The 17,177-nt window shown below is 50.1% G+C and overlaps 1 protein-coding gene across 1 annotated transcript in view; it reads left to right on the top strand.

Annotated features, from left to right (window-relative positions):
- GRIN2D (glutamate ionotropic receptor NMDA type subunit 2D) overlaps positions 1-17,177 on the top strand; it is a 32,969-nt gene that overhangs the window by 14,082 nt on the left and 1,710 nt on the right. Inside the window, exons 6-12 of the mRNA XM_040252396.1 lie at positions 48-201; positions 2,615-2,740; positions 2,940-3,169; positions 4,434-4,594; positions 15,366-15,553; positions 15,741-15,973; positions 16,146-17,162. Of these exons, the coding sequence (XP_040108330.1) occupies positions 48-201; positions 2,615-2,740; positions 2,940-3,169; positions 4,434-4,594; positions 15,366-15,553; positions 15,741-15,973; positions 16,146-17,162 (2,109 nt within the window). The remainder of the gene's footprint in view (positions 1-47; positions 202-2,614; positions 2,741-2,939; positions 3,170-4,433; positions 4,595-15,365; positions 15,554-15,740; positions 15,974-16,145; positions 17,163-17,177) is intronic.

Genomic DNA, 17,177 nt, shown 5'->3' with positions numbered 1-17,177 from the left:
CCAGAGCCCCCCGGCTCCCCTCACTCCTTCCCTGTCCTCACCCTCAGGTGTTCTACCAGCGAGCAGACATGGCCATTGGCTCCCTCACCATCAACGAGGAGCGGTCCGAAATCGTGGATTTCTCTGTGCCCTTCGTAGAGACCGGCATCAGCGTCATGGTGGCGCGGAGCAATGGCACTGTGTCCCCCTCGGCCTTCCTTGGTGAGCGGGGGCCCTGGAACGACAAGGAGTCAGGAGTGGGGCGGAGCCGCTGTGTGTCTAATTCCCGTCTTGTTATTCCTTGTACCAGCGGGGTGACTCAGGTGAACTGAGGGCCTCAGTTCCCTGATCTGTAAAATAGGAGAATCTCCTCCACCAGAAGCAATTTTGCCATGCATCTAAGAAAGTCTGAGCTTCCGGAGTCTTCTACACAATCCCTTCAAGGCCCTGTACCTGGCCTTGTCTTCATAATCGTGTGTACTTTTTTCTTAAAGAGAACCCTCCAAATTGTGTAAGCAGCAGGCCCCACAAAACCCATCTTCCCCTGTATATAAGAAGAGTAAAAGAGCACGGGCCTCGTCAAACAGTGTTTACTGAGCACCTACTATGTGCCAGGCTCTTGGCTGCACACAAAACTCTGCCCTCTAAGAGCTATGCGCCAGTCTCACAGGGGAGACCAAAAACAATCTCTGAAAGGGAAACCTGGACCAGATAATTTCAGATGGTGGTAAATCTATGAGAAATTAAGCCGGGGAAGAGATGGAGAGAAATAGGGTTGATGCTGCCCTGGGTGGAGAGGCAGGCCCGTCTGAGCGGGTGTCCTGGTCCTGCATAGATCTGGCTGGAAAAGTGTCACAGGCAGAGGGAACAGGCAAAGGCCCCAAGGTGGGAATGTTTGTGGGGTTATTTGTGAACTATCAGGAAGCCCGTGTGAATTGGGGAGGGGGCAGTGTGTGATCATGGGAGGGGTGGGAGGTGAGGACTGAGATGGAATTGGATGGTGGATTGCGCAGATGGTCCCTGCGGTAGGAAGGTTGTTTTTGGTTTGTTTTGTTTTGTTTGCAATAGCAAGGTTTTTAACTGCAGGCAGTGGTGTGGGGATATATGATCAGATTTAGGCTTTTAAAATATCCCACTGGCGGCTCTGCGGAGGCAGGAGGCCCATGAGGAGGCTACTGCAGAGGTCAGTGCGGAGAGAGGCTGGGGCATGGGATAGGAAGGTGACCAAGAGGGAGAGACAAGTAAACAGGCTTAGGATGCGATTAGAAAGCCGACACCCGATGGGCTGGTGGCTTTGAGGTAGACTGAGGAGTGAGCTCATTTACTGAGCTTGGACAAAAGAGAGGCCAAGGGCAGCGGTTCACATCCATTCGTTCCCTCTTGCTCTCTGAAGTCTGAGCAAAGCTCCTGGGAGGGGGAAGGGCTGGGAGGAGAAGGGACAGCCCTTCCCTGGTGTTTTGTTTTCCGTCTGTTTTCCCAGTGGTGTCTCTTGTGGCCTCCTCTTTGCACCGAGGTCTCAGCAGGGCACCCTGAGAGGCACCACGTGGGGCCCCTGCCTTCAGCAAGGGAGTGACAAGGTCATGTTCATGCCCCACCACGTGGCCTGGTGGAGGTGACAGGCAGATCCCCAGATACTGTGGTGGCAGTCCAGGCTGGTGACCCTGCTGTGACAGGGGCAGTCCTGGCTGCTGGCACTTGGCCCGAGGAGGTCAAATTCCCGGGACTGATCTCAAGGAAACGGTGATTTGGGTTTGTTGTCAGTGAGCTCTGGGAGGCAGTGTGAGGAGTTTGGCTGATGGACAGGTCAGGGTGGGGCCTCTGGCAGGGAAGCTATTGAGAAAGAGGCAGAGAAGATGTGGCTCATCTGGGGAACTGTGGGTTCTGGGTGGTTAAAGAAATGGGTTCTTGAGACAATGATCAGTCCAGAGAGGAGAGTGGAAGCAAGGCTGAGGGGCAGGGACTTTGTTCTGGGGGTGCAGGGGAGCCACAGAGGAGCCGCAGAAGACTGTGAGTTGAGGAGAGCTCATCTCTGGGTGTAGAGAGAGCCTCTTAGGGCCATAGTGGAAGGAAGGGCTGGAGGGGAGAGCATGGGGAGATGGTCCAGGGGACAGGGTGTGGCCTGAGCCTTGTTGGCAGAGAGAATGGAGAAGAAAGGTCCAGGTGGGGAGTAGAGGTAGAGGGAGGACAGGAGAAGGGCGGTGGGGACTGATGGGATGCTGGGGAGGAGAAGCGAGGAGGGAGAGAGGGTGGCAAATAGGGGAGAAGGGTCTGGGGAGTGACTGGATGAATGGTGAAACTCCCAGGATGGGCACATGGGGGTTGGTGCTGGGCTCAGTGTGGGACATGAATGGCCTGGGGCGATTGCTGGGGGTGGGTGGAGAATCAGGTCTGGCGTTCAGGAAAGGTATTTAGGAGACAGTTTGTATTTGGTGGTTGAAATCACAGAAATGGTTGAGATGACTGTCTTTGGAAGAGACTGTTCTCCCCCCGACCCACCTACCCCTTCTCTCCCCAGGGTTCTGGTGGGCAGTGAGTCTATCTCTGAGAAGGGGACAGAGTAGGACGGGGTCACATGTCTGTGGGCACCCAAGCCTTGGCTTGGATGAATCATGACCACACACTCCCTTGCCCTCAGAGCCATACAGTCCTGCCGTGTGGGTGATGATGTTCGTCATGTGCCTCACTGTGGTTGCGGTCACCGTTTTCATCTTCGAGTACCTCAGTCCCGTTGGCTACAACCGCAGCCTGGCCACGGGCAAACGTGAGTCCCCTTCTTCCATCACCCTACCTCAGTGTGCCTGGACCACAGATAGAACTACATTTCCCAACAGCCCCTGGGAAAGAGCTGTGGTCCCCTGAGGCAGCAGGGGCCTCAGGGCCACTGGGAATTGTAGTCCTCTCTGCTCTCCCTCTGAGCAGAAGGGATGTGGGGTTCATGTCCCCCTCCTGGCCCCCTGCAGGCCCTGGTGGCTCAACCTTCACCATTGGGAAATCCATCTGGCTGCTCTGGGCCCTGGTGTTCAACAACTCAGTGCCCGTGGAGAACCCCCGGGGAACCACCAGCAAAATCATGGTGTTGGTGTGGGCCTTCTTCGCCGTCATCTTCCTCGCCAGCTACACAGCCAACCTGGCCGCCTTCATGATCCAGGAGGAGTACGTGGACACCGTGTCTGGGCTCAGTGACCGAAAGGTGTGTGTGTTTGGGGAGGGAGGGAATGGGCTGGGGTTGGAGGTGGCAGATGGGGTTTTTTTTCCCAGAAAGAGTTCCAAAGTACTAGAATGGAATATTCTGGAAGGAAAACGTTATGTTTCACAATGAACTATTTAAATATTCTAAGGAGAAAAGAGTATCCCCAAATATTCTAGGGGCCATAGTGCCACAAGGAATATTCTAGATTAGTGCTTCTCTCAAACTGTGATGAAGGGCTAATTTTTGACATTTCTAATCTAGTAGAGACTGACTCTCGTATAAAATAAAATAGAAAGGAATGACTGAAAAAGTAAAATAAAATTTAAAACCAAGACATGCAAAATTCCAACCCACATTTTATTTCTTAGGCACAAAATTATTCTCTGAGATAACTAGAAATGCTCACTCTCTCAGTTTCTGTACTTACCTCACCACGGATCACAGTTTGTTCAGGGGACAGGTGGTCCACACAGCGCACTTTGAGACTAACGTGGTTAACTGGGCGTCATGACCCACTCCATGAATTATGACAAACTTTTTTTCTTAATGGAATGGAATAGACTAGAAAATATGTTTGATTGTATTTTCTGTAATCAGGGTGAGTATGGTTGTCGGGAGCTTCTGTTTTAGTCATATATACACCTGACATAGAGCCAGCACACCAGTGTGTTGTTAAAACAGTGCACCATTGGGACTTCCCTGGCAAGCCAGGGGTTGAGACTCTGCACTTCCACTTCCAGGCATGTGGGTTCGATCCCCCATCAGGGAACTAAGATCCCATGTACCATGTGGTAAGGCAAAAAAAAAAAAAAATAGTGAACGATTTCAGAACAGATTGGTAACTCTTAGCAACTGCCCCTTGCCTGCGCCATGCCATCCCCTACCGTGTGCCATGCCAGCCCCTACCCTGGGACCTCCCATGATCCAGCAAGTTAAGGGTTAATGCCTGACCCATCAGGGGCCCCTTTTCTAATTAGGGGGTCGTTTCTAATTAGACCGTGATCAGGCCATCCTGGGGATTAAATATTTCAACATTACTCCTGATTGTGTATGCGTACGTGTATGTATACGCACTTGCGGGTACATGTACTGATAACCGTGAACATATGTGCTGGGTGAAGAGTAGCGCTTCCTGCTGGGGGTCACAGTGAGCCAGTGTGAGAACCACTGCCGGTGGCTCCCAGAATGGAGAGGCTGGTTGAGGACATCCTTGACCCAGATGGCCCCTGGGGGGGCACTCTAATATCTCCCCATTCTGCCCCAGTTCCAGCGGCCCCAGGAGCAGTACCCGCCCCTGAAGTTTGGGACGGTGCCCAACGGGTCCACGGAGAAGAACATCCGCAGCAATTACCCCGACATGCACAGTTACATGGTGCGCTACAACCAGCCCCGCGTAGAGGAAGCGCTCACTCAGCTCAAGGCAGGGTCAGCGCAGACTGGGGGCCGGGAGGTGCGGGGTGGGGGTGTGGCTGCTGGGGGTCCTGAGGAGGCTTGGAGCTGGCAAGGGGTCAGGGTCATTTGTCAGCCTCAGCCATCAGCACAGGGTGGGTCGGCTTGGAGGTCAGAGGTCATTGAGGGTATGAATGAACCCCTTAGGATATTTTCAAGGATCCGGTGGTTATGGATTTGGGGGCCAGGCTGCCAGGGTTCAGATCCTGGCTTTGTCCATTCTAGGCTGTGTGACCTTGAGCAAGTTACTCAACCTCTCTGAGCCTCAGTTTCCTCCTTGTAAAACGGGAATAACCCATCTCATAAGGTTTTTTTAAGTAAGAATTGTTATAGTAGTTATTATTAGTTAATCCGTGCAAAACACTTAGAACAGTGCAGGACACACTGTAGGTGTCTGCTGTTGTTATTATTACTATTATCATCATCGTTAAATCTGAACTCATTGGAATCAATACTTGGATTTTTCTTTTTAACATCAGTTTCCCAAATCATAGGGAAAAGTTAAGTTCTGGCTCCAAAGAGCGGTCCAAGGTTACAACAAAGCTGAGCACAATGACTCTCTCTCCCTGTTCCTCATTGATTTAGTCATTCAGCATGCATTTATTTCCTTAGTCCTGACTCCATCCCAGGCAGTGAACAAACATATTGATCACAGTTCCTGCCCCCAGGGAGCTTACAGTCTAGAGGCAGGAAATGAACAAGAAACATGCAAGCAGAAAAATCAGCGTGATCATTTCAGAAAGTGGCGGGGGAGGTGACTGGGCTCACCTGTGGAGAGCCCAGAGGAGGTGAGGGACCCCTTCTTAGCCAGGTGGACTTAAGAAGGCAGAACTTTGCAGGCAAAGGGAACAGGATGTGCAGAAGGTCTGAGCCAGGAGTGGTCTTGGCTTCTTAGAGGACCAGCAGGGGGACTTCCCTGGTGGTCCAGTGGTTAAGACTCCATTCTTCCACTACAAGGGGCATGGGTTCGATCCCTGTCGGGGGAACTAAGATCTGGCATGCTGGGCAGAAAGGCCAAAAATTTTTAACGAAGAAAAAGTAACAGCAAGAAGGCAAGCATGGCTGAAGGGTGGACAGTTCAGCTTAAAGGGTAGACGAGAGTAGGACATAGGGTGTGATCCCTGAGGCTGAGGTTAGGGCTGGGCCTTATTTGAAGGGCAGTGAGAAGCCATGGGAAAGGGGGACTTTAAGTAAGGGAGCCATGTAATTAGATTTCTGTTTGTAAATGTTCCCCTTGGCTGCCAAGTGGAGAATGAAGCGGGGTGGGGATTAGAGGGACCAGTTAGACAGAGGCTAAACTGCCCTCCGGGCTTCCTGGTGGCTCAGACGGTAAAGAGTTTGCCTGTGATGCAGGAGACTTGGGATTGATTCCACAGGGGATGATCCCTTGGAGAACGGAATGGCTACCAACTCCAGTATTCTTGCCTAGAGAATTCCATGGACAGAGAAGCCTGGCAGGATAGAGTCCATGGGGCTGCAAAGAGTTGGACACCACTGAGCGACACACACACACACACACACTACTGCCCTCCAGACACCTTCCCTCAGGCCCACAGCCACTTATAGTAACTGGATCTTTTTTACTCGGCTGTCATTTTTTTCTTTTTTAATATTTATTCATTTATTTGGCTGCACTGGGTGTTAGATGCGGCATATGGGATCTTGTTTCCTACCAGGTATTGAACCCAGGCCCCTGAGCCACTGGACCACCAAAGAAGTCCCTATCTCTGTGTCTGGATTCTAATTGTCACGTGGTTCCCCAAGCTGCCACTTCCCTATTTCATGAAGGCTCTCAAAGACACCCAGGAACCTGTGGGCTACGAAGCCTTACACTCCTTTCCAGAACACGTTTCCTCCTGCCTTTCCTTTAGCTATGATGCCTGATGGACCCCCTCAGCCCCTTCCCCAGGGCTTCCTACTTGGAGGACACCCCCTTTCTCTCTATGTGGCACCTTTTGCCTTCACCTTCCCAAGTTTCATGAACAGACATTCCCCTTCCCAGATCTCTTTCCTGCTTCTGTTTAAAGCTTTATTTGCTTAACACTTGCACATTGTTAAAAATAATAATGTAAAAGGTGAAGATCTTGGGAATTCCACGGCGGTCCAGTGGTTAGAACTCAGTGTTCTTACTGCCCAGAAACGGGGTTCGATCCCTGCTGAAGGAACTAAAATCCCACAAGGCTCACAGTCAAAAATGAAAAAGAAGTGGAGCTCTCTCCTTTCCCCCTCCTTATTCATATTTCAAGGCATTTCCTCGAGCCTTTTTTGCCTAGAGCAGAGCTGGCGAGACACACACACACATACACATTTATATATACTTTAAGATTTTTTTTTTGATGTGGACCGTTTTTATATAGTCTTTATTGAATTTATTACAATATCGCTTGTTTTAAGTTTTGCTTTTTTTAGCCACGAGGCATGTGGGGCCATAGCTCTGGGATGAGGGAATGAACCGGCACCCTGTGCAGGAGGGTGAAATCTTAAACGCTGGACTGCCAGGGAGGTCCCTAATTTTTTTTCTTTTTTTAGTTGTGGATGAATGATATTTTTTCATTAATGAAACATTTTAAAATTTAATTGAAGTAAACATTTTTAAATTTACAGTGTTTCAGATGTATAGCAAAGTGATTCAGTTATATATATATATATATTAAATATGTATTCTTTTCAGATTCTTTTCCATTATAGGCTATTACAAGATACTGAATATAGTTCCCTGTGTTGTACAGTAGCTCCACATATGTAATGTAATTGTCTCCAGGACTCAAACTAAAAGAAACAGGTATATTAATTCGAATGGTACATTGTATTTAACCCAATAGCTCCAACAGATTATCATTTCAGTATGTAATATCGAAATTAATGATGAGGAATTCCCTGGTGGTCCAGTGGTTAGGACTTTGTGCTTGCACTGCCAAGGTCCCAGGTTTGTTCCCTGGTTGGGGAACTAAAATCTCACAAGCTGCGGCAAAAAAAAACCCTTGAGATGTTTTACTTTTTTTGCAGGGGGCAGGGTGGGTGCTTCAGATTTTATAATCACAGCCCATCTCTTATTTCAGTTCAGAGTCAATCACCCTCTGGCTAGTGGCAGTCTCAGTGGAGTTCTAGAGCTCTGTCTTTTTACCTCTTCTTGTTGTTTTCTTCCTTTCCTTTCTGTTTTCTTTTTTCTTCTCTTCCTCCTCCTCATCTTTCCCGGTACTTCCCTTAATTTTTTTTTTTTTGGCTGTGCCACAGGGTATGAGGGATCTTAGTTCCCTGACCAGGGGTTAAACCCGTGGGCCCCCTGCCTTGGAACCACGCAGTCAACCCCTGGACCACCAGGGAAGTCCCTTTCCGGGTTCTTCTTCCACTTCTTAATTCCTTCCTTTACTTGCTGTGATCCCCAGATGTCATCTAGTTTCCTGCCCCTTAGCATCTGGTACCTTTAGACCCCAGGCTTCCCAGGTGGCGCCAGTGGTAAAGAACTGTCTGCCAGCGCAGGAGACACAAGAGACATGGGTTCAATCCCTGGGTCGGGAAGATCCCCTGGAGGAGGGCATGGCAACCCACTCCAGTATTCTTGCCTGAAAAATCCCATGGACAGAGGAGCCTGGCAGGCTACAATCCATGGGGTGGCAAAGAGTAGGACACGACTGAAGCGACTTAGCACGCATGCATGTGCGTTTTACACACCACACATCTCAATTCAAGTGCTCAAAACTGCCACAGGGGCTTGTAGCTACCGAATTGGGCGGCCTGGGTGTACATCATCTAAATGGGGAAAGTTTCTTAGTAAAGGTTACGAACATGACACCTACAAGGGCTCTGGCCACCTCCCCACCGCCCTGGGGCTTCCCCACTGCCTTACTCACCCCCGAGTATCCTCCCCAGCCAGCCAGCTGACTCATTTCTCCCCCTTCCCTCTTCCGCTTCTTCCTCCTGGGCTCCTCCCTCCGGGAAGGCCCCTGGGCATTCCAGATCATCTACCTCGCTTCTGCAAAGTAGGGCGGCTTTCCCAGGCTCTGCTCACCGATCTCTACTTGCCCCGAGCACAAGGTGCCCTTCCGCGAGAGGCAGAATTGCCTTCCGCTTCTCTTGTACTTCTGCAGGGATCCCTCACATTTCCAATTTCATCCTTACATTTGGAGAGCAAGAATTGGGTAGCGGGAAGCCCTGCGTCCTCAATCTGCTTGGTTTCTGAGTTTTGGAGAGCAGTGAAAGTGTGACCAGCAAGGGAGAACAGCCCCATCTCAAGAAAAGGAATCCAAATCTATCCCGCCCCTGAGTTCAGAGGACGAGGGTTACCTGTATTTTTCTTTTCATCTAAATGTCAGCCACAGTCTTAGCCCTTAATAAGTAAGAATAGCTTGAGGCTTCATCCTGGGTCTTTTTATATTGCATCTTTTAAAAAATTGAGATGTAACGTGCACAGATCTCTTATTATTATTATTACTGAAGTATAGTTGATTTCCAATGTTATGTTAGTTTCAGGGGTACAGCAAGAGAATATGTATGTATGTATGTATGTATATATATATATATTCCAGATTCTTTACTATGGTTTATTATAAAATACTGACTACAGATCTCTGTGCTATACAGTAGACCATTGTTGTTGATCTATTTTATATACAGTATATCTGCTAATCCCAAACTCCTAATTTCTCCCTCCCCCTTTTCCCCGTTGGTCATCATAAGTTTGTTTTCTATGTCTGTGATTCTGTTTCTGTTTTAATTAGTTCATGTGTAACATTTTTTAGATTCCACATATAAGTGATATTACATAATATTTGCCTCTCTCTGAGTTACTTCATTTAGAATGATAATCTCTAGGTTCCATCCATATTGCTGCAAATGGCATTATTTCATTCTCTTTTATGAGCAGGTAGTATTCCATTGTGCGCTTGCCTGATGGCTCAATGGTAAAGAATCTGCCTGCCAATGTAGGAGACATACGTTCGATGTCTGGCTTGGGATGATCCCCTGGAGAAGGAAATAGCAACCTACTCCAGTATTCCTGCCTGGGAAATCCCATGGACAGAGGAGTCTGGTGCGCTGCAGTTCATGGCAGAGTCAGACACAACTTAGCAAACAAATAACAAGATCCCATTGTATTTACATATATGTGTATATATATAATATATAGACACACCATGTTTTCTTTATCCATTCATCTGTCTCATCTGTCAACAGGCATTAGGTGGTTTCCATGTCTTGGCTCTTGTGAATGGTGCTGCTGTGAACACTGGGATGTATGTGTCTTTTCGAATTAGAATTTTTGTCTTTCCCAGATATATGCTCAAGAGTGGGATTGCTAGATCACATAGTAACTCTATTTTTAGATTTCGCTAAAATTTCATGACTGAAAATCAATTCGACTGAAAATCGCTCAGTCGTGTCCTACTCTTTGCGACCCCATGGACTATAGCGTCCATGGAATTCTCCAGGCCACAATACTGGAGTGGGTAGCCTTTCCCTTCTTCCGGGATCCTCCCAACCCAGGGATCAAAAACAGGTCCTCCCGCATTGCAGGCGGATTCTTTATCAGCTGAGCCACCAGGGAAGCCCAAAACTACTGGAGTGGGAAACCTATTCCTCCTCCAGCAGATCTTCCTGACCCAGGAATCGAACCGGGGTCTCCTGCGTTGCAGAAGGATTCTTTACCAACTGAGCTCTATGCTTTTCTGCATAGTGGCTGCACCCATTTACATCCTGCCATACACAAATCCACAAATCTTTAGTGTGAAGCTCATTGATTATCTACACATTCATGTTTCCACACTCAGGTTAAGGTACAGAACATTTCTGGTCCCCCTCTGACCTAGTTATCATAGATTATCAGTGTAAATTAGTTTCACTTCATTCTGAATAGCACATAAATAGAATCAGTGTATATAATAGTTTTTGTGTCTAGCTTGCTTTGTCCAACGCTACTACCAGGTTTGTTCATTGCATTCCATTCTGTTGAGTATACCAACACAGGAATATATCAGAATCCTTCCATTCTCCTGATTGGTGAACATTTGTGTGTTTCCAGCATTGGCCATTGTGACTCTCCTACTATGAACATTCCTGTCCAGGTGTTTGGAGGACATACACGTTCATTGTCTTTCACTAAATTCCCATGAGTGGACCTGCTGGATCATACAGTGGTGTCTGCTTAGCTTCAAAAGATATTGCCAAACATTTTCCAACGTGGTTGTACCAATTTACACTCTCATCGGCAGTGTAGGAAAGTTCCATTTCTTCCACATCCTTGCCAAGGCTTGGCATCATTCCTATATCTTTTTAATGTACTATAGTGTTTATTCTACATCAAGTTCTAACTCATTTAAGTCCATTATTGATTTGCTAGGACTACCATAACAAAAATTTATCATCTCATGGTGCTGGAGGCTAGAAATCCTGCTTGGCTATAAAGGAAGGATCCATCCCAGGCCCCGCTCCCTGGCCTCATAGATGGCCCTCTTCTTCCTGTGTCTTTTATTCATTTTCTTTTTTGGGGGGGGGGCGCTATGTGGGTCTTAGTTGTATCATGTGAGATCTTTTGCTGTGGCTCGTGGAGTCTTTAGTTGTAGCTCAGTAGTTTCAGCGTGTGGACGTAGTTGCTCCAAGGCATGTGGGACCTTAGTTCTCTGACCAGGGATCGAACCCGTGTCCCTTGCATTGCAACACAGATGCTTCACCAGTGGATCACGAGGAAAGTCCCTTTCTGTGTCTTTTCACGTCATCTTCCCTTTGTGCATATCCCTGTATCCAAATTCCTCCTTCATATAAGAACACCATTTAGGGCCCACTTTAGTGACCTCATTTTAACTTAATCACCACTGTCGAGACCCTTTCTCCAACTAAGATCACATTCAGAGGCACTGGGATAGGACTTCAATGTTATGAATTTCGGGGGAAGACAGTTCAGCCCATAACTTTACATTTGTTGTTCAGTCGCTCAATCGGGTCTGACTCTTTGCAACCCATGGACTGCACCCACCAGGCTTCCCTGTCCTTCACCATCTCTCAGAGTTTGCTCAAACTCATGTCCACTGAGTCGATGATGCCAGCCAACCATCTCATCCTCTGCCACCCACTTCTCCTCTTGCTCTCAATCTTTCCCAGCATGAAGGTCTTTGCCAGTGAGTCGGCTCTTCTCATCAAGTGGCCAAAGCATTAGAGCTTCAGTTTCAACATCAGTCCTTCCATTGAACATTCAGGACTGATTTCCTTTAGGATGGACTGGTTTGATCTCCTTGCAGTCCACGGGACTCTCAAGAGTCTTCTCTAGCACCACAATTTGAAAGTACCAGTTTCTCGGCATTCAGTCTTCTTTATGGTCCAGCTCTCACATTCATATATGCTTTTGGTATAGAGAGGACCAAGAAAGAAACCAAATAATGAGTCACGATGCCTCTGACAAGATTCCCCTAATGATATAAAAGTTAACAGGCACTCGTCCATTCATTCATTCATTCATCCAGTAAATGTTTATTAAGGTCTTCTTTTGGGAAACCAGTGGCTCAGCGGTAAAGAATCCGCATGCATTGCAAAAGACGCAGATTCGATCCCTGGGTTGGGAAGATCCCGTGGAGAAGGAAATGGCAACCTATTTCAGTATTCTTGTCGGGAAAATCCCCTGGACAGAGGAGTCTGTGGGGTGAGCACACATAAAGATATAAGATAGAAGAGTCTTTTCGCACCAGGCACTGGGCTAGGCACTCAGGGTATAGCAGTGGGCAAATCGAAGTCTGTGCTCTCCTGGAGCTTCCATTCTAGTCTGGATGCCAGATGGACGTGTATGTAGAGCAGCACTTTCCTAGAGCCCTTTCTGTGATGATGGAAACGTGCTAAACCTGGGCAGTCTGATATGGTAGCCAACAGCTCTTGATCACTGGAGGTGTAGTTGGTGCGACTTCAGAATTTTAAAATTGAATTAAAATTGGAGTTCAAATAGCCACCGCTGTGGACAACACTAGAAAATTCCATCCTTACAGAGAGGTACAAGGGCATTGGCAGCCTCACATGGCTTTGCCTGGCTCACACACCAAATGTGTGCTTACCCTACTGCTGAGGGCAAGCAACCTCACGGGGAGAGAAAGGAACTGCATTTCTTAAAAAGATATAAAGAAACACAGCTTCTCCTCCCAGTCAGTTCTGGAAGCCTAGCCCATGAGAGAGGTTCAATTTCTCACTCACATTAGAAGGGCCAAAAAGGAAACAAGTCCCCATTCCCTAAAGGAAGCATTATTTTTCATTTTTTTTTCCAGATCAATTAAACCATGTATGCACACATCTCTTTATACATTCCTCACTAAAAGTACACACTGTTCTCTTGCTTTGGCCATGGAGGAAAGCCTCTTTGCATTTTTTTCCCTATTAACTAAATCTTACCTCTTAGCTCCAGGGACTGGCACCCAGAATGCTGGTCTTGAACCAGTATGAATTCATTCATTTGGCTCCTCTTTTTTTTTTTTTTTCAAATTTTAAAAAAATATTTATTTATTTTTGTCTTTAAGGCATATGGGATCGTAGTTCCCCAGCCAGGGATCGAACCCATATTCCCTGCATTGGAAGGAGGATTCTTAACCACTACACCACCAGTTGTTGTTCAGTCGCTCAGTCGTGTCCCACTTTGTGACCTCATGAACTACAACACACCAGGTTTCCCTGCCCTTCACCATCTCCCGGAGTTTACTCAAACTCGTGTCCACAAAGCCGGTGATGCCATCCAACCATTTCATCCTCTGCCACCCTCTTCTCCTTTTGCCTTCAATCTTTCCCAGCATCCGTGTCTTTTGCAATGAGTTGGCTCTTTGCATCAGGTGGCCAAAGTACTGGAGTTTCAGCTTTAGCATCAGTCCTTCCAGTGAATATTCAGGGTTGATTTCCTTTAAAATTGATTGGTTTGATCTCCTTGCAGTCCAAGGGACTCTCAAGAGTCTTCTCCAGCACCACAGTTTGAAAGTACCAGTTTCTCGGCATTCAGCCTTCTTTATGGTCCAGCTCTCACATTCATAGTGACTACTGGAAAAACCATAGCTTTGACTATACAGACCTTTCAAGCCCCTGTGCTACAACAAGGCTGTGATCCATGAAGGAGGAATTTGAACTAACTAACATTAAATACAATTCGGGACTTCCCTGGTGGTCCAGTGGTTAAGACTCTATGCTTCCATTGCAGCGGGTGCAGGTTTGATCCCAGGTTGGGGAACTAAGATCCCACACGCTGCAGTGACCAAAAATAAATAAATAAATACAATTTAAAGTTCCATCCCTCTGTTGTACTGGTCACATTTCAAGTGCTCCGGAGCCACAGGGGGCTGGTGGCAGCCATGTTGGACAGCACAGATGGGACATTTCCAGCATCCCAGAATGTTCTTTTGGACAGTGTTGGACTAGACAAGACAGATTCCTCTTTCTGAGAACTAGTCCAGTGTCTACAGTTAAGATGACCAAAATTTCACCCCAGGAAATAACTATGGAACTCTATTCTATCTAGGATACCGGGACTAGATTTTTAATTTTTTCTCCTTAAGACACCCTGGACATCTTCATAGGTCAGATCGAGAGCAGTTATCTTATGTCACAGGATAGTTACACGGTGTGTAATCCCCAGAAGGTTGCATTCCTTTATCATTCTTTCATTTATCCCACAAATATAACCGCCACCTTGTTTGTGTCAGGAACTGCTGGCACAGCCTGGAATGTGATGGGTCTTGGACTCTATCCTAGAGGGTCTGCGGTCTCCTGGGAGAGGCTGAGATTAATCAGATCATCACAGAAGTAAAGGTAAAATAGCAGCAGGTGGGAAGGAAGTGATGTTCGGCAAGTGCCACAATGTATTCATCTCTGAGAACTGCTAACTCAGAATCTCTGCTTGTCTTCCCACCAAATTGTAGAAATCAGGGCCTAGAGGGAGAACCCAAGCAAATTAAGACACGTCTGGGCCTGCGTTTCCTGGTCTGAATAACGGAGATGATGCTTTCTACCTCACAGGAATGTTGACAGAATTGAGTTATTATAGTAGCTAGAAGAATGCGTGGCACAACAGAAGTCATTAAGATTATTAGTATTGGTATGATTCTCTTTTCTGAGCTTCAGCCTTCCTCTTTAAAATGGAGGAGTAGGGAACTTCCCTGCTGGTCTAGTGACTAGGACTCCAGGCTCCAATGCAGGGGGCGCAGGTAAGGGAACTAGATCCAACTAAGTCCCAGCACAGGACGAGGATTGAGGGCAGGAGGAGAAGAAGGTGACAGAGAATGAGATGGTTGGATGGCATCATCGACTCAATGGACATGAGTCTGAGCAAACTCTGGGAGATGGTGAAGGACAGGGAAGCCTGGTGTGCTGCAGTCCATGGGGTTGCAAAGGGTCAGATACAATTGAGTGACAACAACAAAGACCCAGAGCAGTCTAATAAATAAATATTTAAATAAATACAATTTTAAAATAAAGAAATAGAGGCGTACGCAGGACCTTTTGGAAGGTTCCAGTAGGGACTGAACAAGTAGTTATTTCATTAACACTCACAGCATTTCTCCAGCACTTCCTTTGCTCCCAGGGCTATCTGTGCGACAACCTTGGAAGGGAGAGTGTTGCTGCTGTCCCCCTTGGGCAGATGTTTAAACTGAGGCACAGAAAGGTGCAGTGGCTTTCTGAGGAGTTCACCACCAGTTAGGATCTGGAGCAGCTGGAGGTTAGGCGTTAGCGGGGCTCTGGGTTGGCCGTCTGGGCATCTGGCTGGGACTGACTCTGCCTTTCATGCCCCTGCCCGCAGGAAGCTGGACGCCTTCATCTATGACGCGGCTGTGCTCAACTACATGGCCCGCAAAGATGAGGGCTGCAAGCTCGTCACCATCGGCTCGGGCAAGGTCTTTGCCACCGCGGGCTATGGCATCGCCTTGCACAAGGGTTCCCGCTGGAAGCGGCCCATTGACCTGGCACTGCTGCAGTTCCTGGGGGATGGTGCGGCTGCACGCAGAGATGCCTGGGAGTGGGGGCAGGGGAGGGAAAGTGGAGGAGGGGAGGCAAAGACCCCTGGGTCCTGGGGAAAGGTGGGGGGGGAGGAGGGTCTGAGGACCTAGACTTTCATATCAGAGATGATCCTCAGAGGGTGCCCACGGAAGGTGACAGCCCACCCGCCTGTCCCCAGATGAGATCGAGATGCTGGAACGGCTGTGGCTCTCCGGAATCTGCCACAATGACAAGATCGAGGTGATGAGCAGCAAGCTGGACATCGACAACATGGCGGGCGTCTTCTACATGCTCCTGGTGGCCATGGGCCTCTCCCTGCTGGTCTTCGCCTGGGAGCACCTGGTGTACTGGCGCCTGCGGCATTGCCTAGGGCCCACCCACCGCATGGATTTCTTGCTGGCCTTCTCCAGGGTACGGGGGAGAGAGGGGGGCGGAGGGGGAGAGAAAGCAAGAAACTGGCAGGGATGGCGAGAAGTGGAAGGCAGCTGGGGAGGTCGGGTGCGGGAGAGGAGGGAGGGTCGGAGGGAAGGCAGGTGGTCCCCAGCATCCCGCGCTGACCCGGCTCCTCCCGCGGCCCCTACAGGGCATGTACAGTTGCTGCAGCGCAGAGGCTGCGCCGCCGCCCGCCAAACCCCCGCCGCCGCCGCAGCCGCTGCCCAGCCCCGCATACCCCGCGGCGAGGCCCCCGCCGGGCCCAGCGCCCTTCGTGCCACGCGAGCGCGCAGCCGTGGATCGCTGGCGCCGCGCCAAAGGTGCGGGGCCGCCCGGCGGCGCGGGCTTGGCCGACGGCTTCCACCGCTACTACGGCCCCATCGAGCCGCAGGGCCTGGGCGTGGGCGAGGCGCGCGCGGCGCCCCGGGGTGCGACTGGGCGCCCGCTGTCTCCGCCAACCACGCAGCCGCCACAGAAGCCGCCGCCCTCCTACTTCGCTATCGTGCGCGACAAGGAGCCGGCCGAGCCCCCCGCCGGCGCCTTCCCCGGCTTCCCGTCGCCACCCGCGCCGCCTGCCGCCGCGGCCACCGCCGTCGGGCCGCCGCTCTGCCGCCTGGCCTTCGAGGACGAGAGCCCTCCGGCGCCCACGCGCTGGCCGCGCTCGGACCCCGAGAGCCAGCCTCTGCTGGGTCCCGGCGCTGGGGGCGCGGGCGGCGCGGGGGCCGCGGGCGCTGGAGCCCAGGCCGCGCCGCCCCCATGCCGCGCCGCGCCGCCCCCCTGCCCTTACCTTGACCTCGAGCCGTCGCCGTCGGACTCGGAGGACTCGGAGAGCCTGGGCGGCGCGTCGCTGGGCGGCCTAGAGCCCTGGTGGTTCGCCGACTTCCCCTACCCATATGCCGAGCGCCTCGGTCCGCCACCTGGCCGCTACTGGTCGGTCGACAAGCTCGGGGGCTGGCGCGCCGGCAGCTGGGACTATCTGCCCCCGCGCAGCGGCCCCGCCGCCTGGCACTGTCGCCACTGCGCCAGCCTGGAGCTGCTGCCGCCGCCGCGCCATCTCAGCTGCTCGCACGACGGCCTGGACGGCGGCTGGTGGGCGCCGCCGCCCCCGCCCTGGGCCGCGGGGCCCCCGCACCGGCGCCGGGCCCGCTGCGGGTGCCCGCGGCCGCACCCTCACCGCCCGCGG

The sequence above is a fragment of the Oryx dammah genome, unplaced genomic scaffold (genome assembly GCF_014754425.2).
Source record: "Oryx dammah isolate SB20612 unplaced genomic scaffold, SCBI_Odam_1.1 HiC_scaffold_13, whole genome shotgun sequence".
Classification (NCBI taxonomy): domain Eukaryota; kingdom Metazoa; phylum Chordata; class Mammalia; order Artiodactyla; family Bovidae; genus Oryx; species Oryx dammah.
This window is presented reverse-complemented; position numbering and strand designations above follow the sequence as displayed.